The sequence below is a fragment of the Gobio gobio genome (genome assembly GCF_949357685.1).
Source record: "Gobio gobio genome assembly, chromosome: 7".
NCBI lineage: Eukaryota > Metazoa > Chordata > Actinopteri > Cypriniformes > Gobionidae > Gobio > Gobio gobio.
The window spans coordinates 19,015,156-19,037,213 of record NC_137103.1 but is presented as its reverse complement, the minus strand read 5'-3'; the positions used below and the strand labels follow the sequence as shown (position 1 = coordinate 19,037,213).

General features: G+C 37.3%; 1 protein-coding gene across 1 annotated transcript in view; it reads right to left on the bottom strand.

The window, feature by feature from the left end:
• Positions 1-4,103: 4,103 nt before the first annotated feature.
• The window catches only part of epha3 (eph receptor A3), a 142,795-nt gene continuing 124,840 nt past the window's right edge, over positions 4,104-22,058 (bottom strand). Inside the window, exons 16-18 of the mRNA XM_079821629.1 lie at positions 17,120-17,275; positions 10,363-10,455; positions 4,104-8,532 (exon numbers count right to left, since the gene is read on the bottom strand). Of these exons, the coding sequence (XP_079677755.1) occupies positions 10,380-10,455; positions 17,120-17,275 (232 nt within the window). The 3' untranslated portion in view covers positions 4,104-8,532; positions 10,363-10,379. The remainder of the gene's footprint in view (positions 8,533-10,362; positions 10,456-17,119; positions 17,276-22,058) is intronic.

The window sequence follows — 22,058 nt, the reverse complement described above, 5'->3', positions numbered from 1 at the left end:
TTTAGGTGAGTGTATATATATATATATATATATATATATAAATATATATATATATAAATATATATATATATATATATATATATATAAATATATATATATATATATATATATATATATATATATATATATATATATATATATATATATATATATATATATATATATATATATATATATATATATATATATATATATATATATATATATTTTTTTTTTTTTTTTTTTTTTTTTTGCATCCTGTTTGTGTTTTGTGGTTTTGTGTGTAGAGTTTTGAGAAATTGAGCTATAGTTTTAAAACTGTGTGTAAGCATTTTAGAAAAAACTGTAATATGTGCTTTATAAGTACTAATAAACAGCCAATATCCTAGTAATATGCATGATAATAAGCAACTAATTAATAGCGAGAATTGAACCCTAAAACAAAGTGTTACCCAACTCTTTTTACTCATGCCAATAAATGGAAACACTTTAGTTTAGGTTCCAATTCTCACTATTAACTAGTTGCTTATTATCATGCATATTACTAGGATATTGGCTGTTTATTAGTACTTATAAAGCACATATTAATGCCGTATTCTGCATGACCTTATTCAACATCCTTTTATCCTACCCAATACCTAAACTTGACAACTACCTAACTAACTATTAATAAGCAAACCCTAATCTAAAGTGTGAGCTAATAAATAAATTAGTAATAAATACATTTGTATTAAACTAAAAAGCAAGGAAGCAATATTTTCACTAGAGGTCTCTGCCTTTTGGACCTGACTCAGCTCAAATCCCTGTACTAGGTGTTTCGCTAACAGTCCTCATAAGGATTCACAGCTCTGTATCCGAGGACCAAATAAAAGAGCCCATCTCATATGACTAATGTAGTTCGCCTACCCTGTCTGACCATATTATCACACACAGCACTCCTGTGGCCTTGTTATACTTATGTGGGAAAGATACAGTGAGTCAAAGGCGTTGACTCGATGCTTATACCTGCTTGTCTGCTTTCCATTTCAGTTCATTATCCTCAGCCCACATGAGTCCTTCTGGAGCAGAGCGGCAGTAGATCACCTGCTGAACAAATTGAGCAGCATCCCACATACTGAATTCATTGCCTCTGAACCAAGGAGCAACGGCCTGATCTCCCCCGCTTTTCCTGTGCCTGCGAACATCAGGCACATCTGCACCAGCACATCTGCTCCTTCTCAAGCTCTCTAGGTAGAGCAGAGCCTGCATCATTCATCCTGGGAACAGCCATGTTTGACGGCCTTGGAATTCTAAAGATAGGTTGCATTAAAATCGCACAATAAATTACTCGCCTAACTATATCTGTAAGGGTATGAAATGTTTTATCGACAAAGGGTTGTAACATGGCCTTCTTAGAACAGAAGCCTGCAAACTAGTGGAGCTGCTAACCATATGTGCAATCCTAAAACTACATAAACCTTCAGTGTGCGTCACCTTAGGAAGCCTTCGCTTTGCCAACAAGGCTTGTCACTTTTCCCAAACACTCTTCTTCATTGTCAGATTTACTGTGGGAATATTTTTTTTTCGTATTTTGCAGCAATACGTTCCAAAAATGTCACTTTTAAATACTATATTCTATTCCAAATAATGTCATCTTTGTTAAAATACGCCTCCGTTCCAACAAATAAGCCAAATGAGTGGAAGACTGTAATGTTAATGGAAAAAGAAGGAAAAAGCAGTTTTTTTAATTGCACACTGAAAACTACAGGAGTCTTAGACTTACTGCTGACGGATGGCAAAAATTACATCCTCTAATTAAACCCTCTCTTCGTGGCTGTCAATGGGTACAGTGTGTGCCAAATATCTTGGTGATTTGCAGGTTATTTTAGTTTGTTTGGAATGGAACAGTGGTAAGAAAGAAAACTTACAGAGCAGTTAAATCCCACAAATTAGATAGTGCCTCCGATTGTTGACTGTTAATAATAATCTGATGCCCAGAAAAAGATTGATTTCAAAAAGAGAGAAAGTAAGAAAGAAATGACAACTACAGTATGTCATGGATATGGGTCAAAGAAAATGTATACAAAATCTATTTTAAAATGTTTATGTCGAATAGTTAGTTATTATAAAATCTTTGAATCCGTGTTAGTTTCATATACTACTGTTAAAAACGTAGGGGTTTGAGGTCTGAGATGTTTTAATGTTTTTGAAAGAAGTATTTTATGCTCAACAAGACTGCGTTTATAAAATACAGTAACAAGAGTAATGTTTTTATTATTATTATTTAAAGTAACTGTTTTATATTGTTATATAATTAAAATGTAATTTATTCCTGTGATGGCAAAGCTGACTTTTCAGCATCTTTACTCCAGCCTTCAGTGTCACATGATCCTTCAGAAATCATTCAAATATTTCTGCCATGGGGCCGCCCATGATCGCTGGTTTGCTACTGTTCCTTCCTTGGACCACTTTTGATACTGACCACTGCAGACCGGGAACACCCCACAAGATGTTGCTGCCAATTATGACCACTGACAGGGGAAGTGAATAACAAAGATTATCTCTTTAATTTTTGGGTGAACTATCCTTTTAACAGTGTGAATATCAGCACTATATCCTGCTATGTTTTGGGGCGATGCATGTGAATCCTTTCACCAGGTGTTAAGAAGGACGCTGGCAGGCAGTCTGATCTGGGTCACAGATTCTGCTAGGCTCAGATAAGACTGAAACACACTATTATGTCTAGGCCTCAGGGAGCCCCACATGGCTGCTCTTTAGATGGTGCTCTGCTCTCAGAGGGCTGGACACATGCACTATACAGTGGGTGGCTAATAGATTTATTAAGGTCATCTCTGTGGTGCACGAACCGTAAATGAACACCTGCTGATGCACCACCCACCTTGGACAAACAACTATTATAAGGTCAATGATAAATACGAATGCCTGAAGTAATGAATAAGAAAACTCCTAATAAAATCCATAGCCCCTCTCTCTCTCTCTCTCTCTCTCTCTCTCTCTAGTTCTTAGAAATGTAATCTTCATAGTTATGTTTGTTTCACACAAATATATGTATATGTAAGATATACCAGTCAAAAGTTTTAAGTAATTAACATTTTTAATGTTTTTGAAAGAAGTCTCTAATGCTCACAATAGCTGCAAAGCTTCGGCAGCTATTACTCCAGTGTTCAGTGTCACACGATCCTTAAAAATCATTCTAATATGCTGATTTGCTTCTCAGTTATTATTATTATTAGTACTCAATTATTAATAATGGTTCTTATTATTATCAATGTTGAAATGTATGCACTTTTTTCAGGATGGTTTGAAGAAAGAAAGTTCAAAAGAACAGCATTTATAAAAAAATAAATAAATTCATCAATTTAATGCATCCTTGCTAAATAGTATTCATTTATTTATATATATATATAAAAAAAAACAACCTCAAACTTTTGAATGGCAATGGTTTTGACAAAAATGTGAAGCAGCACATTTTTTTCAACATTGATAATAATAATAAACTTTTATTGAGCAGCAAATCATCATATTGGAATGATTCCTGAAGGATCATGTGAAGGATCATCCACTGAAGACTGGAGTAATGATACTAAAAAAATCAGTTTTGTCATCACAGGAATAAAAAACATTTTAAAAATCTATTCAAATAGAAAACGAGGTGTGTTCAGGCACATTGCTATTTTGAGGCAACTGAAAACGACTTGCACCATTGACCAACAAAAACCTAATCTAAAAAGTCAATAGCACAGTATTTTTGTGTTATTTAAAAACCATGTTAATAAAATGTGTAAAATGTGCAAAACGTGCGTACACTCTGCATATATTACACACACAGGGACACAGCAGCACACAAACATTTTAAATATTAAAAATAAAAGGATTCCTCTCTGGAGAAGCGTTAAATCTTTCCGCTCGCAAATTCCAAATAGCGAAATAGCGTATTTTTTAAAATCTAAAAATGTTTAGTTTTTGTGAGGTTTATGTTTAGGGTTAGGTGTAGGATTAGGGGAGAGAATATACAGTTTGTACGGTATAAATATCATTATGTCTATGGAAAGTCCACATAAAACATGGAAACCCAACGTGTGTGTGTGTACAAAACAAGCACCAAAGCGAGACATTTTCTTCTTAGCATTCATTCTTTAGAAAATATTTTGAGAATGTTTATTATAAAAATATAAATGTTTCCACTACAAATCATTTTACATTAGTAGACAAGGCCATCTACACACTCACACACATACACACCCACACACACACATCAATCTAAAGAAGGGGAACAGGACACAAAACAGTATTGCTCTTCAAAACCTCTTCAACAAAGAAAAAAATATAAAAACACTGATAAGGTTGAAACATAACCATGTCATAACTTACCGAATGCTACAGGGGAAACATCTGCACTGTGTATGGTGGTTTGTTGTTAAGAAATAAATAATAAGTCATTATAATTGTTTTTATGTAAAAACAAATACAATACAAAAAATAAAACATAAAATATAGTACAATGGAATTCTGTAAAGGTTGTACAGATATTTTGTTCATTCTTTTATACATACATACAGACATTTGTACAGGGATGGCCAGGTAAATGATAGTACCTCTAGCGTCACCATTGCTATCATCACAGGTCCGGTTCACATAATGTATGTACATGCTAACAGCAGGGGTAAAGCAACATTTACAGGCAGAATGAAAGGGACGTAGAGGAAAAACTGTTCCTTCATAAGGTAGTGCAGTACATGGTCAGGCTGTCATGTGCACCATTGATTTTACGATGAGGATGTCTTAAGAAAATATTCAGATGATGATATGCAAATGTTGAGCCACTTAGAAGTGTATTAAGCCTAATGCCAATATTCAGTCTCAAATTAATAAACGATCAGGAACCTAATATTTTGAAAATGAGGGCTGTGAATCCTGAGTGTTCATGATCAGATAGACTCTGTCGTTTCAGAATACATGGACCTTCTGGAAGATTTCATAGTCCTGGGGCTTCATTTATAAAAACAGATTTGATCTCTGGTGTTTGTGTGTACGCTGAAATCCACAACAACGTTCATATTATTAAAACGGTCTTAGACGCGAAAGAGTGCTTAGCGCCACGTCAGGTTCTAAGCAGTCGGAGTACTGCAGGTATTTGTAAGTCTAAGCAAATTCATGCCATTCGCCATTCTCAAGTTAAGCATTTGGACGTTGACTATTGTTTTATATGTTAATGACATTAATTAGGCGGCATTTACGAAGCGGAGATCTGAAACCACTCAGCTGCACATAATTTCAAGATCATTTGCGATTTATAGATTTCACATCTGGAAGAGAGGCATATGCACGTTTTTTGTGCATATGTTCACTTTCTGAATCACACATAGAGACCTTTGTGAAATTACCGTAAGATCAAATGTAGGACGGTTTCAACAAAACATTTTATAAATGAGGCCCCCGATCTTAAAATTAACTTCACTACAGGAAACTACAGAGCATGGCTATGTTCGTAATAACACACTACTCTTACTATGTTTAAAGTATACAGTTTGCACAGAATGCCTATGTTCTGTGTGCATGGAATATCCAGATGATATACTACTGTATACAAGAGTACTGTACTGTATAAGAGTACTGTATAACAGAGTACACTGCACACAATACTACATCCCACTATTCTTTTCCCCAAACCAGTTCAGCACAAACTCTGCCCCACAGATTTTATTGGTCAAATCAACAGCATCAGGTGACTGTCTTATTGAGATGACCAATGAAATCAGCTGTGGGATTGGGTTTGCGTTTAAAGGGAGTGTCACCCAAAAAACTGAAATTCTGTCACCATTTAGTTACCCTCATGTCATTCCAAACCTTTTCAAAACAATTTACACATTTTAGTAACCAAACTGTTTTGGTGCTCATTGACATAGACAAAAGTGAAAAAAAAGATATGTTCCACAGAAGAATCATACAGTCATACAGGTTTGGAACAACATGAGGTTGAGTAATTGATGAAATGATGACAATGTTCATTTTGGGTGAACTATCCCTTTAAGTGGTTTGGAGAAGACGAAACAAAAATCACATATGACATTTAATTGTCTTTCTTGACTCATTATTTGATTGGCTGCCAAATGTTAAACTCAGCGTGAAGCACCATTCACAACTCATTCTACTTCTATAATCTGATTTCCAGGATATTCCAAAAGAAAAAAAAAAGAGGGCTGGGACTTTGTTTAATCAATTGGGAACTGATTGGATTGTGAAAAGTTGGTGTTGCCAGAATGTAGTCCGGTGATTGGAATGAAGGGACTGAAAAATAAGAGGGATTTGTGGCAACAACCCGAAAAGAGTATTAGTTTCTGAGGTGGAACAAGTCATACTAGTATCAAGTAAATGTGTGATTTCAATTCGATTTTTTAACATATTTGGATAAAACAATTTTTAAATGATAATTGGATGCTGTTGAATTAAATAAAGCAGAGTGATGAGGTCATGTGACAGTATGATTTAAAATCTTGTTGCAAAATCCTTGTTGTCTAAACCAGTGTTTCCCAATCTTTTTTCGGTCATGGCACCCTTTGAAAATGTTCTCCATTTTGTGGCACCCCCTCGCATACGTTACGCTAGGGCTGTAAGGGTACAGATTGCTCACAGTTCGGTTTGTATCACGGTTTTAGGTTTTGGTACGGTTCAGTATTTGCTATGTTCAGGGAAAAAAGGGACTACTGTCAAATAAAAATAAAGAAACTAATAAGAACAAATAGTTTAAATACAAGCAGCAGCACAAATAAATACTATTGAGCAAAGATACTAATAAAATAAACTATGCTTTTCAGGTTTTTCAGATACGTCTAACATTAGTTTTTTTTAGGTACAGAAATTGATCAAATGTAAAATAACATTGCATATTTGAGTGTATAAATTAAAGATTAATCTAAAAGATTAAATTAAATCCTATTAAACTTACAAAAGCTATTCAATCAAGAGCAGTGAGTGATGTCCTTGTCTTTTGTTGTTTGACATTAAACAGACAGCAGTAAAGGCTACTGCCCCTTTAAGACCTAATGCTCGGATATGCGTCGTCTTTCTCGACTATATTAAGTTTACTTAAGGCATATACAGACTATGTCTGCTAGAATACTCATCAAGATGGACATGTTGACATACTTTTTGTGTGAGTTTGTCCGTTCAAGAACAAGCCTTGAAAGTGAACTCAATATTTGCGCGCTGTGAGATGTGTGCGCGCTTTCGGATGAGGGCACGGAGACAAATTTTCTCACAGCGCGCGACTTCTCATTCGCGTCTTCTGGCACTACTACTACACCCGGGTGATGACGGCGAAAATTACTGGTCAAATTCGAACATACGGCAGCACTCAACAGTTTACAAAGAGAGAATTATTTGAAAAATTTTAAAACATTTTTGGTATATATTTGAAGGACTTTTACACGGCACCCATGCTCTCGTCACGCGGCACCCCGGTTGGGAAACACTGGTCTAAACAGTCAGTGTGTAAGCTAGTATTTTATTTCGAACATAGCCCATGTCCCTCGTCATATCTGAGACTTCTTAGATCAACACACTGCTGGTATTCCGTCTGTTTTTTTCATGTGATGCAACCATATAAAGGCTTGGTTACACTTTGATTTACTGACTGTTACTGATTCTAGTCAACAGTTTTTGTTCTTTAAAGTGTATTGTTTATTATTTGATAATGAATTCATATATCATCTGAACACAGTGGTACAAACAAACATATGTCATGGGCTACATTAACAAATAAACCTTTTAAATGGCAAGTTTACTCAACGCCTCCTCTACTCCATCCCTGATTCTCGAGAATGGCTCTCTGCACTTGCAGATTAATGGTTTATTATCAAATATATAGCCAAATGTGTCAGATCCTAACAAGCATTACCAGATTGCTCTAACAGTAACCAGCTGTATTTCTCCTGCTTTTCTTCAGAAGAATTAAAGGGGGCTTTTCCACAAGTGGCTCAAAACCACCAAAACTATTGCCTCTCTGAAGTGCTACCTTCCAAAAGGAAGACGGGTGCTTTTGCAAAGTTTTTCCTGAAGGATTTTTAACGCTCCCCTGCCACATGTGAAGAGCTTTTCATTAAATCCATTCAGATCGGACCGGCTTCCATCCTCTGGGAGGCTTTTGTCTATAAGAGCTATGTAGCTTGACCGTAGACTCCTAATCATGAGGCCCGCGTTCATCCGCATCTCTCGCGTCTCGCCGATAACGCAACATGTCAATCGCTGGGAGACATGCTCTTCATCTTTGCACCTCGTGCCCGGGAAGACGTGATCATTCTCCAGGAAGGTTGTTCTACTTCGCACATGTATTCAAGAATTGTATTTCCACTTCCTCTTTTCATTTAATGTCTATTTCCGGTCTGTTAAAGCCAAAGCAGCATCAATCTCATATAAGTGTCTTTCTTTTCCGTCACACGTTTTAAATTTTACACAGGAACTGGACCGTTCTTTGAGTGTGTTTCAAGTGTTGTTAGGCTGCTCACGATCTTCTTCTGAGGTCCAACGATCGTCACACCGACTTTCTTGAAGTCCCTGTGTGTCAAAGTGGAGAGAGAGACAGTGAGTATGGTTAATATAGGTCTCACGGTTTGACAAATGTTGACAATAATGACAAGCCCGCAGCGCCACTCTGCCTCAGACTGCATGTGTCAGTCATGTAGGACGAAGTATTCCAGGCGGACACCATGCTGCCATATGCACACAATAAGTCGAGGAAGTGCTCTCTGGACTCGTGACAGACTTTGTGTTATAACTTAAAAAAGGGCTGATTTACAGTTTCCAGTGATGAGAAATTGGAGAAGCTGCTTCATTTTCTGACTTGGTTATTTCTACTGTAATTTGAAAGGAACAGCACTGTCAGGGTTACCCCGGGGGGAAAAAGAACGACATTTTTCATTTAATGAGATCCATGCAACAGCTGACAGAAGCTTGCATTATTTACAATCGTGAATAGACTCTCCAGACTTACCATATGGATGAGTTCATCCCGCGCGCACTGGTCTCATAGGAAAAACGTGACTCTACATGGGTTTTTGCACCCAGGTAATATACATAGCTGCATATAAAGTCGTTGCAGTTTACAGGTGAAATGACCAGAAGTGGCGCTATGAGGGAATAATAACTTTTTGTTCTGTTCCACAAATAGGTACTGTATAGCTTCAGTAGGCTTCACAACCAACCACTGTTCAAAAGTTTGGGGTCGGTGAAAGATGTCTCTTACCATCACTGCATTTACAGTATTTCATCAAAAATATTATTATATTAAAATAACTGTTTTCTATTTGAATTTTATCCTGTGATAGCAAAGATGAATTTTCAGCATCATTACTCCAGTCTGGCTCTTACTGACCCCACACTTTTGAATGGTGTAGTTCAGGACTCAACAATAAGGATGGACTGATGTCTTGCAAACATTAAAAATATATATTTTCTGTGATAATAATGAATATTGCTGCATATTGGTTACTTTAAATATGTCACCAAGCTGGCTGACATTAGTTGTGATACATTGAGTTGCATTGTAGCTTTAAAAATATACAAATAAATATATCACATACATAATAATAATGAGGAAAATGTACACATAAAAATATTTTGGGTAAAAAAAAAAACTATACTAGTTGTGCCAGCCCAGCGACAAGTTTGGCAGGGAAGGCAACATTTGAAAGAGATTTTTAATTTTGCCATAAACAAATAAACACATTTTGTTGTTGTTGTAGTAGTAGATGTATTTTAAGTTTTTTTTTTTCTAAAGGCCTACAGGTGAGTTCATGGGTTCGACTCTCATGAAATGGACACAAATGGACAGAATGTCCAGTGTGTGCTATTACTGGATAAAATGCATCGTAAAATGCAGTGGTCTACTCTCAGGTTGAATTTTGGGTCCATAATTACATTTAATTACATTTAATTAAAAAATGACTGATTTAAAGTCACTAGAACATTATTTGGTGATATGATTGTTAACCGTATTAAAGCCTAATCTGTATGAAGGTGACATTTCACCTGGAAATTGCAGCTGTTTGTAGATTATATTTCAGGTCACGTTTTCCCATTAGATCAGATTGCACATTGCAAAAATCACTTACATGAGCTCAAGAACAGGAGCTTTTGCAAAAGAACAAACAATAAATTCTTAGTATTGTCAGATCAGGGGATGCAAAAGTTGTGAGCATCATTACAGCATATTAGTGCAAGCAAGTTTAATTCACAACCTAGGTTAGGCTATGCACACCTCAGGCATGAGTTCTGTTAGAAACTCTTCTACAAGGTACAGCATCGATTTAGTCCCGAAGTGGACATGAGCGCAAGCAAAAGCTTGAAGGAGCAGCCAGCAATAGAAAAGCTATGATCGAAACCCACCATCCAGTCTATAAGCTTTAAAGTGTTGTAATTCCCATGGACGGCTCCCACTCAGGGCACGTGGCTGCTGGTCTGACTTCAGTCAGACAGATTCTATGGGCAAAATAAAGCTTTAGATCGACTGACACACAGGCTGTTTATCGTCAACGCACTGCTAATTCAATGACATCAGCAGATCAAATGCTCACAATGTCATTCAAGACAGGCCTGCAACATTTCTGTGTGACAAAACTTTAACTAATTCAGTGATTATTTGGACAGGCATGTCGTCTGTAGCTCAAAGTAAAATGTTAAGATACATTGTGATCAGGTTGAAATCAAGGAATTACTGCATACCATTATAACAGCTGTAAAACATCTCTACTGCTGAAGGAATCAGACATGCAAACCCAGTTTGGTCAAAACATTTTGGTTTTAAAGCATCCCTTGCAAAAAAAGAAGAAGTATCCTTTAAGTAAAGTTAACTTAAGTAAAGTTTGAATATAATTTCCAAGTATACTTTAATCATGATCTGATTTGTAAGTGAACTACTAGAGACTAAATTGCTCCACTTTTTAATTTATAAAATTATACATTTAAGTGTATTTTAAACATAATAGTAGCAGACTTTGAGTTTTCTTTTGTATTGCAAATACTGTATACTGTGAACTGCTACAAGTGAACTTTTGTTGAACTTTGCAAGTGAATCATTACAATCTGTTTACTAGTTATATACCTCTAGCCCACTTTTGTTAGTTTATGAAAGTACACTTTGAAGTATATTCTTAGTAAACTACCATTTTAATAGTTTTTATACTGAAAGTATACGTGCAAGTTTTCTTTAAGTGAATTTAACATCATACATGTACTTTATGCACACATTAGAAGAACTCTCAATAAAATTAGCCAAACGTTTACCTGTTTCTGTGTACAAAAATAATAAGTTCAGTTCCACTTTACTATTTACAGCTATACCACCCAAATCTGATTTGTAACTTGATCATGTAAGTATACACCAATCAGGCATAACATTATGACCATTCCTAAAATTGTGTTGGTCCCCCCTTTGGGGGGGGACCCACTGTTCCTTCCTTGGACCACTTTTAATAGATACTGACCACTGCAGACCTGCAACACCCCAAAAGAGCTGCAGTTTCGGAGATGCTCTGACCCAGTTGTCTAGCCATCACAAATTGGCCCTTGTCAAACGTGCTCAAATCCCTGTCCCTGTAAAGTCAAAACTAAAAATGTGTTCTGAGTTCCTCACACCACAGATAAATGTGTTATTAACCACCCAGCCAAATTTGAATCATAAAAAAATCCGGGAAGTACATAAAATAGCTTATCAAAAACCTGAAAAAATGAGCAGCATTCTCTGCTCTCAAACGCTGGGGGTGTGTCCGCTGTCGGCGCCGAAACCACGCCCACTCGCGGGAAAGCGGCAGTAGCACACAAGACAACACTCACTGATCAGGATGAAGGATGGAGGATGAAGGCCTGGGGGGATAGTCGGTTCTGCAGCGGATTATCAGTGAATCCCAGTTGTCTCTGGTGAAAGTTTGTAAAACGATCCGGTGTAAAGTCACTGCAGAGGTAGGTGTCGGTGATGATCCTCAGCTCTCTCCATCAAGGTTGCTGTTCACAAAATTAATCCACCTCTTCATCGTTTTTGTTTTGTAAGCTATTATGTAAGTTGTTGACTATAGTAACTAACAGTACTAACAGTAACTCGCGATCGAACTGATGAGAATGTGCTCTAGTTATGATCGTGTTAGGGGAGGAGCCAGGCTCTGTGGCTCCAGTGCGTCATCGAGCCACCGTTTTAGCCCCGCCCAGAAAATCCTGAACACAGCAACGGTGAAAAACGGTCTAACTTCTAACTAACGGTCTAACTTCTGAATTCAGTACTTCATAGTTCACAGTCTTTGCAATGTGTTTCAGCAATACATTTCTAACATTTATAATGTGTTTAGAAACAAATCTCAGAATTGCCTTTACAGGGACTTTAAGCTTGCCCATTTTTCCTACTTCTAACACATCAACTTTGAGGACAAAATGTTCACTTGGTGCCTAATATACACCACCCACTAACAGGTGCCATGATGAAGAGATAATCAGTGTTATTCACTTCACCTGGTCATAATGTTATGATTTTTTGTTAATAATCCCTCGGTAGGATTCAAATGATAATTTACAACGTATTTATTATACAATATGAAAAAAGTGTGTCACTATTAACTACTATTTTTTTAAACAAAACACAAGGTATAACCATTAAATGTTGCCTGCCGTGTAAATTTACATTTGTCTAGTCTAATGCGACTTGTGCTAAATAAGGTAAAACTTTCAATGATAGATTAAAAAGCATAACGTTCTGTTCAATTGAACTTAAAATTGCAATAAGAGGCCAAACATCTGGTAAACTAACTACAGCCTCATCAACAACAAAAACCAGAGGCACACAACCCAGGTAAAGTGATAAGTGAATAAACCATCAATAATGATTTATCTCTTGCAATTCTTTGTGTTCCTGGTAGACCCATTACACTGCAGTAGCTTTCATGGATTATTTAAGTTTGAACAATTTTATGAAGCAATTATTTTGGGTGCAAACGTTTATGACCACAGATTTGTTGAGTACCTTTAAAATTGGTACACTCCTTATTCATTCTGCTGAAAAGACCAATATAAATCCCCATGGTGGTGTAGAGCTAGTCTATGTTTTTGTTTTATTTGCTCATTGTTTTGTTTTTTGTACTTGTTAGTGCTGACTTGTAGCTGGTTAGTACTGATGGGTGGTGGTGCGATTTTACTTGTTGCTGGCTTATGTTATGAATTTAGTTTATAAATGCTGGTATGAAACTGATGGGTTTCTTTTTTTTTATAGTCCACTTTAGACATTCTACTAACTATAAGTGACTTCACAATTACATAGCTTCAAATGAATGTGAGTTAGTTGATATGTCAACTAACTCTCATTAGAGTATTGGTAGACTGTTAAGCTAGGGTCAGGGTTGGGTTTGTAGAATAAGTTGACATTTATATTTGCAAAGTTACTTAATAGAATAGAATGTCAGTTAGGGAACCATCAAAATAAAGTGTTAGCAGATATTAAGCAGACATAGATTGGTACAGCTTTTAGCCTTTTTAGTAATGGTTTATTTTGGTGTAGTTTTAGCTGTGGTACTGGTTTGTGCTGGTTAGTGGTGGTTGCTGTTTATTAGCAAAACTAAATGAAGCTGATTGATCTTGCATGGTCTCACTGGGGAATCTGGTTGGTGGTTTTGCTGGTCAAGTTAGTGAGGCAGCAGAAGGTTGACTGTGGTTAAACATGAATCATATAATGGCGATCCTGGTCTTTTCAGCAGTTCAGACATATAAATTAACATATTTGAAAAACATATTTACAAACACACACAATTATGTGGTCAGCCAAATAGTGGTGGTGTCCACTCACTAGAGAAGGCCAAACAAATTGCATGTTTAATAACCCAATCTGGGTCATGGACGAGGGCCGCTATTTGCATGTGATTATTTATGCTGACATATGAACAAAATATAAAGACAAGCAAACTTAATTACCCACTGCACAGTGTTTAGATGTTTAGTCCAGAGGGTACCATGCAGCACAGGACTGCCACTGTTCCAAGACCGGGCCTTTGATCATTTTGAAGTTATGAATGTCAAATTATTTACATTGTCAAATGCCTCGTCATTTGAATCGAAATGTGGTCTCAGGAGATACTAACCAGGCTAGGCAAGGTTTCTAATCAACATCTACAAAGCATTTCCCATGAACGCAGATCCACATTGTGGAGCAGAATAGGGTCTGTATTATTAGAATTTTGTTTGAGTCAGCTGAGAACATCCAATACTGGGGATTATGGGAGGACAGCACTTTTATTTTTGGCAAGAGGTTTTTGACTTCTCTTTTTTCTTCGTTTTTTTTTTTTTTTTGCATTCATTGGATTACAATAGAAGAAAAGCACTGTCATTGGAGATTAATAACAAATGTAATGGCCATCTTTAAAGGATTAACCAAAGCTGGGCTTCATTTACTGGGAACTGATCTGTAAATACATTTGTCATCGTCTTCAACATTGGTTTTAGGCTGTTGTACACTAATAATTTTAAAAGATATCTCTTGTCCATTGCCTTGGACTCAAAAACACAGAATGCTACAAACAAACTCTTCAATAATATAAGAATGACCATAAAAGGCCATCCCTTACATTATTTAGCCTCTCAAACCAATTTTTTTTTTGTTTCACAGAGCACCATGAGTAGGAACAACAAGAAAATTAGCAAATGACAGAATTTTCATATTTGAGTGCACTGTTTTTAAAACTGGTGATATACACAATATAAAACAAAAGTATGTTTGTACTTATAATTGTTTACGCAAATACAGAACTACCAGTCAAAAGTTTCTGGCCAGTAAGATTTTTAATGTCTTATGCTCATAAAAGCAGTAATATTGTGAATTATTATTACAATAAAAAAAATTATATTTAAATATACTTTAAAATGTATTCCTGCAATGGAAAAGCTGCATTTTAAGCTGCCATTCCTTCAGTGTCACATGATCCTTTGAAATTATTGTAATATTCTGATTTGGTGCTCAAGAAACCTTTCATTATTATTATCAATGTTGAAAGGTTTTTGCCACTTAACATTTTTGTGGAAACTGTGATACACTACCATTCTAAAGTTTAGGGTAAGTTTCAACATTGATCATAATAAGTTCTATCATGACAACTCTCTGGAAGATTTAATGAATTTGGTATTGGCAGAATAGATCTTGTACGCTGCTGCTGAAATGCTGCTGCTGTTGATTATTTCTGTTGTTGTAGATTGCTGACACACTGCTGTGAGCATGTAAGACATGCTGCTGCACAAATAGCATATATCAATTATCCCATAACATATCTATACAGGTGGAGCTGAGGAAGGTGGAGGGTTTTAGATGAACTCTGAAAGCGTGCTGCAAACTGCTATAGAGAATGTTAACCTTCCATTTAAATGTTGAGCATCAAGCTCATTGGCTGCAGATGCAACATGGACCAATCAGCTGAGCCAGTTGTAATTATCATCAGCTTGCCTTAAGGACCCATCAGCCTGCGCCATCTAGAGTTTCATGACAGAACTAGGCATAACAATTATTAATAATTGAGTACCAATAATAATTGAAACAAATAAGCATAAAAAACAATCTGCATATTAGAATGATTTTTGAAGGATCATGTGACACTGAAGACTGGAGGTTTCCAATCACATTGCATTTACATTTAAAAATATATTCAAATTAAAAGCAGTTCTTTTAAGTGGTAATAAATATTACAATATTACTAATTTTTACATTATTTATAATGAAATGCATAAAAAATGCAAAAATCTTCCAAAAGTCTTAAAGCTACACTGTGTAACTTTTTTAGTCTATTCTTAGCTAAAAACACTTAGTTCTTTCAAAAATATATGTGCTCATTAATGTATTAATGTTTATTAATGTTTACTTCTTTCAAGTAATAAAGTATTCTCGTAAGTTTATAATATGCCATTGAAAATACATAAGGTAATGGGGTCTAACGGTGGTCGCCATGTTGCCCCTCCATCTTGAAAGTACATTAGCCAAAGAGGGACATACCGTAACCACAACCATACCACAAACCGGTTTTAATACTCGATGGCACTGTACAAAATTCCTTGCCTCGCGCATGTGCGCGTCAACTTGTTCAGACTTGTCTGGTGCATGTGCAGAGAGTTTTCATCTCAGCAGCGTCCAGTAACAGTGTTATACGGAGTTTTCCTGGCTTGTTTATTCCTCAAAAGTCTGTTTTTCCTTGTGTGGTATTTCTGTGTGTTAATAACTCCGTAAGTAATAATAGTTATTGTCATTGTAGATGTGTTTCAGAGTGTGTCATCAGTTGATGTCACCTCAGAAGTATTTTTGTGTCAACATACAATAGCGTAATGCTCACCTATTTGAATAATCATTCAGTTATTTTGTTATCAACAATGTTTATTCGTTTATAGAAAATATTTGCTTGTAATGTATGTTGATGGAAATATGTATCAGGTCTGATCGGCATATTAACAATTGTTATACAGAGCGCACTGCAGTGCTAACATTAAAGCGGCGCACACACTTTGATAACCCGACACCGCTTGTTAGCAGCAGCAGCGGCAGCTCCGCTCCTTTTAATGCAGCTGCATTTAGCGCCTATATATGGTACAATAAGCTCTGGTTTACGGTTACATTATACAAATGTAACTTATAAGTATAGTTATACAGTTCTTAACTGTGTATCTTCTGTCATGTCATTATCATGTATATTTACCATCCTTATTTGTTCTCTCACAGAAACCACATTTATGTACATATCCACGCAAACCTGTTTATGCCTTGCAATTGGATGACTGAATAAACATTACTATCATCAAAGTTCACTCTGGATTAGCTGCAGTTCTTTCTAGCCGAATAATTAGGCCAGTTGAGTTCCAACCATCCCACTGCGCACAGAATATCCCACAGGCACCGTGTCGAATGTGGACGAGGTCGAACTGGAAGCCATGTTAATCTTGGACTAAATCGGCCACCGTAGGAGTTGAAACGAAATCGGAATTGAGAGGTACAGAAACTAAAATTCACTGGATGGTCATATACCTTTTCACCACTAGATGGGGGAAAATATCACACAGTGTAGCTTTAATGAGTCCAAACTTTTGACTGGTAGCGCAGATTTTAGTTTTATAATACAAAAACCTGAAAAGCTCTTACTCTGCTGAGGTTTTGGCCAGTGTATCACAGGAGCTGTAGCTGACACCACTGAACGCATCTTTACAGGGTAACGTCCTTGCACTCTCCAGCCAATCACCCATTGTGTGAAAGGAAGTGATGTCAGTGCTGGTCCTGTCCAGAAGCATATTTACCGGTCTGGGAAGAGATAAGAAAAACACACAGAGGAAGTACTGTTAGTTGTATTGTGAATATTAAAGATTAATCATGTAATTTCTGCAACACAAGTAACATTCATTTGCAGAGCTGATGCACAACAACTTTTTATGAGAACACACCCCATGACTGTTCCGTTAACTAGCTGACTCTGAAAAAATACAACACTGAAGTTGTGGTCGTCTGCAATTCCTATCACGTTTGACAAATGTCATTTATGGGGAAAACAAGCTTATAAAAGTGCAAGCAAAGGGTAAACACAAAGGCCTTCAAATCCGATATGCAAGCTTTGCCTTCAAGGTCTCCATAAGGAAATACCTGCAGAGAAGTGGGACTGATTCTCTCCATCTGTGTTATGGCAAGCATTCCCCAGGAAGAAACCAATACATTTAGGAATGTTTTTTCGAATACACAGACATCTCTGTTTCTGATGACTTCCCATTGTTCACATTCCAATGCTTCCAATGTTTCCATTGTTTATTGGTTAAAAGGCTAACGCATTAACCAAAACCTTTATAAACCTACACAAAAATATGTATTATTGCAGTATAATTAGCTTCTCATACTAACATAAATTTTACTTTTAACATGTTACAAGCATATATGGTACGCATTTTTATGTTTTTTTTTTGTGAAAATTGGTGAAGAAAGTTAGTGAAGAAATAATATTTTAATAAAAAAAATGAAAAAAACGTAATTGAATTAAATTCATTCATTGCATAAAAATGTTCTTGTCTTTGTTAATTCAGGTGAGACTCTCAAAATGTATGTCATGTCAAAGCATCTGAAATCCACAATTCAGGGCCAAGGTCACCTGATCAGAACCAGGGGAACAGATGGAAAGGAGATCACAATCCCTGTGGGGACTGCAGTTTATAGTCATGTAAATAAACAAATTAGAATACCAGGAAGTCCATTTAGACCCACATGTACCCAGTGTTCCATTACTGTGTGATGAAAATAAAAGAATAATGTGCGCTGAGTTGACCGGAAAAGAATGCTGAATGGATCCAAGTTACTTGGCAAAGGGGATCAGTAAGTGCTGACACAGCTCATTGAATAGAGCTGTCTGCAAGTACTGCACTGATGTGCTGGGGATCTTTAGAAATAATTTCCTAATGTCAGGAAAGACTGGCTGAAGTTTATTTTTTACAATATCTCTGATGATATTAGTCTGACCTTCACAGTTTGAGAAGCACATTTATGTGCTGATTGTTTTATGAATGTCTCTTAATGTGAGGCAGTTATTTAAGGATGGGACAGCGAAGATTACATTGGACTCAATATCAAACACGCAGCTTGTATGTATGTGCACAACAGTGCTGTATCTAATTTCACATGCAAAGACGTTTTTTACATTTGGGGCCCTATCATACACCTGGTGCAAATCGACACAAGGCACGTGCAAGTGTTTCTTGCTAGTTTCAGCCCGACGCAGTTATCATTTTCACGTCCAGAGCCACGTTGTTTAAATAGCAAATGCACTCACTCCCATTTGTTCGCTGGTCTTGCTATATCGAGGCAACTGAAAACGACTGTGTCTGGTCTAAAGTCAAAAGTCAGTATTTTGTTTGTTATTTAAAGAGCGAGTTAATACTATATAATAAAATGATTGCTCTCTGGTTGTTTCTGCTCGCAAATTCCGCTATGTAAATAGCGAATCCGCCATGGTGCAAGCACAACAGGCTTTTAAAGGTCCCGTTTTACGTGTTTTTTTGAAGCTTTGATTGTGTTTACAGTGTGCAATATAACATGTGTTCATGTTTCATGTGTAAAAAAACAGTATTTTTCACACAATTTACTTATCTGTATACCGCTGTTTTCACTGTCCTCAAAACGGCCTGAGAATTTCCTCGTTCTATGAAGTCCCTCCTTCAGAAATACGTATCGAGTTCTGATTGTGCCAGCGGTTCCCGTGTTGTGATTCGACAGCAGCTTAGCACACGTTGCCCGAGAAGGTCACGCCTCTTACCATAATGGGGAGATGAACGCACTCAAACTACAGCCCCTGAAGGCCAAACAAAGGTGATTTGACTCCGGGATGAAAATAACAGCGTCTGATGGCGACAAACGCAACCGAACCGAACCGAACGCAACACTCCCTCTTCTCCACGAGGGAGCAACAAGACCACGCCCCCTTTTTCGCGTATTCTTGTGGGCGGAGGTTAGACAACAAACTGTTCTACTGACGTAATTAAAGCAGGAAATACCAGGATGTAGTCCTAACCGGCCGTTCGCTGTAGGCTTTGAAAGGGAACGTCTGTTAAATAAAATATCTCGCTTGGCATTGAACTTTGAGCTTTATAATTTTACAGGTATTATTTATGCTCTAACAGCAACATTACACACTAACTAAAGTTTGAAAAATGGGATCACGAAGAACAGGACCTTTAAAGGGAATGGGAGATGAGACTCTGATTGGTTTATCACACGTTACGCCCAAAACAGACCTCTGACTCATTAAGAGACTAGTTACAACCCTCTCGGATCATGCGCCGACCGTTTTTTTGTCATGCATGCGCTTCAGACCGTGCACTCAGATCGCTAAAATAGGGCCCTTAGTCTTAGACTGCATTAACACTGCAGGTCTTGATGCCCAATTCCGATTTGTTGACTATATTCGACTTTTGTGATGACCAGTTTAAATCTTCTTTTTAAAGTGACCCATATCCGATATCTGCATTTACACTATACACTTGGTGAAACAACCCAAGGTAGATGTACTGATCCGGAACAGCTTAGGCCGAAAATCTTTTCTTGAAAATATCTTCCTTTGTGTTCAGCAGAAGAAAGAAACTCACACAGGTTTGGAACAACATTAGGGTGAGTGAATGATGACAGAATTACATTTTTTGGGTGAACTATCACTTTAAATCTATGAAGCACCATGATAACTAAGAGATGTCCAGTCCCCTGTTAGTTGTTGTGATGTGTAGCTACATTCTTAAAAAACTCAAGGTGAAAAAGAAACAAGCAGTTGACTAGGAGAAAAAATCTTTGTTGTTGGGTATAGAAGTGATAGTTTAAACTCTGGTGTATGCACAATGCATTTGACCACATCAGCTGCTGGCGTCAGAGATCTGAGCCGTCACTCGACAGGAGCACAACAGGCCAGAGGGTGAGGAAGAAGAGAGCTAAACAGTCGGGCTCTCTGCTGTTTCCCTCTCTTTTCTTTTGCTTTGCTCTCTCCCCTCTGGTGTAGTGACCTCTAAATAACCGAGGCTGCTTAGTATCATGTTTTTAAAGTTCTCTTGGGATAGGAATAGGGGGAGGATGTTCCTCACAGAGAAACATCTGGGTAGCTTCGTCACGGACAAAAATGCATCTCTTGCTGTGAGGAGGCTCTGAGATTGTGCACCTACTCTTGTCCTAACAGTGCCGACATTTTACTTCCGTGCATCTGCACGCCATCTTTCCGGCTTAAAGGGGTTTGGCCTTTATGTCTAAGGTCCATCCATGAGAATAGCAGGAGTGCCGCCCCATTAGCATGCAGGGCATGAGGATAAATGAGGTGCAAGGGCTTGGACGCAGCTGTGGCTGCGGCGGCAGCGGAACCTCAGAGTGTGTCTCACTCAGAGAGCCATAAATCACCTGGGCCCAATGCTGGTCCCCTGATCGGCCATGTTAAAAGCCAATCAGGAAAATTACATGCAAACTCCCTGGGACCCATTTTCACTTTCTTAAGAAACCATTAGTCACTGTTACATACTTCATAATAATAAAGCTCCTGGTTATAGCACTTACATCCACACCCAAGCCGGACGAACCCTCCGGTCAATTGAGTCTTATTGCAACAAAAATAGGGAAATAGGATAGAGATCCAGAAATAAGAGACTTAAACCTTTTTTAGGCCAAGGACTATTTAGTGAATAGAGAGATGGAATACACAAATTTAATATTCTATTATAATATTATATACTATAATTTTTATAATGTGTGTGTGTGTGCGCGTGTGCTTGTGTGTGTGAATGTGTGTTTGTTTATATTACATTGTGTTGACCAAATGTCCCCACAAGGATAGTAAAACCTGAGATCACCTACATGTAAATGGATTCATAAACATACTAAATTATGTTTTTTTTTATGTAAAAATGCAGAATGTCTCCTGTGATGGGTAGGTTTAGGGGCAGGGGCAGGGGCAGTGTAGGGGGATAGAATGTACAGTATGCACGGTATAAAAACCATTACGTCTATGGAAAATCCCCACAGAGATAGTGAACCAGACATGTGTGTGTGTGTGTGTGTGTGTGTGTGTGTGTGTGTGTGTGTGTGTGTGTGTGTGTGTGTGTGTGTGTGGGCATGTTTTCGTGAAATATCAGGACACAAATGTGTATAATGACATGGGTATGACATAGGTATTACAAAAAGAGGGTGAAATATGAGGACGTTACCCATGTCCTCACTTTTCAAAATGCTTATAAATCACACAGAATGAGGTTTTTTTCACAGAAAGTGAACTGCACAGTCTCCTGTGAGGGCTAGGTTTAGGGGCAGGGGCAGTGTAAGGGGATAGAAAATACGGTTTGTACGGTATAAAAACCATTACGCCTATGGAATGTCCTCACATTTCACAAAAACAAACGTGTGTGTGTGTGTGTGTGTGTGTGTGTGTGTGTGTGTGTGTGTGTGTGTGTGTGTGTGTGTGTGTGTGTGTGTGTGTGTGTGTGTGTGTGTGTGTGTGTGTGTGTGTGTGTGTGTGTGTGTGTGTGTGTGTGTGTGTGTGTGTGTGTGTAAAAATTAAAAAAATGTACATTTTGAAAATCTT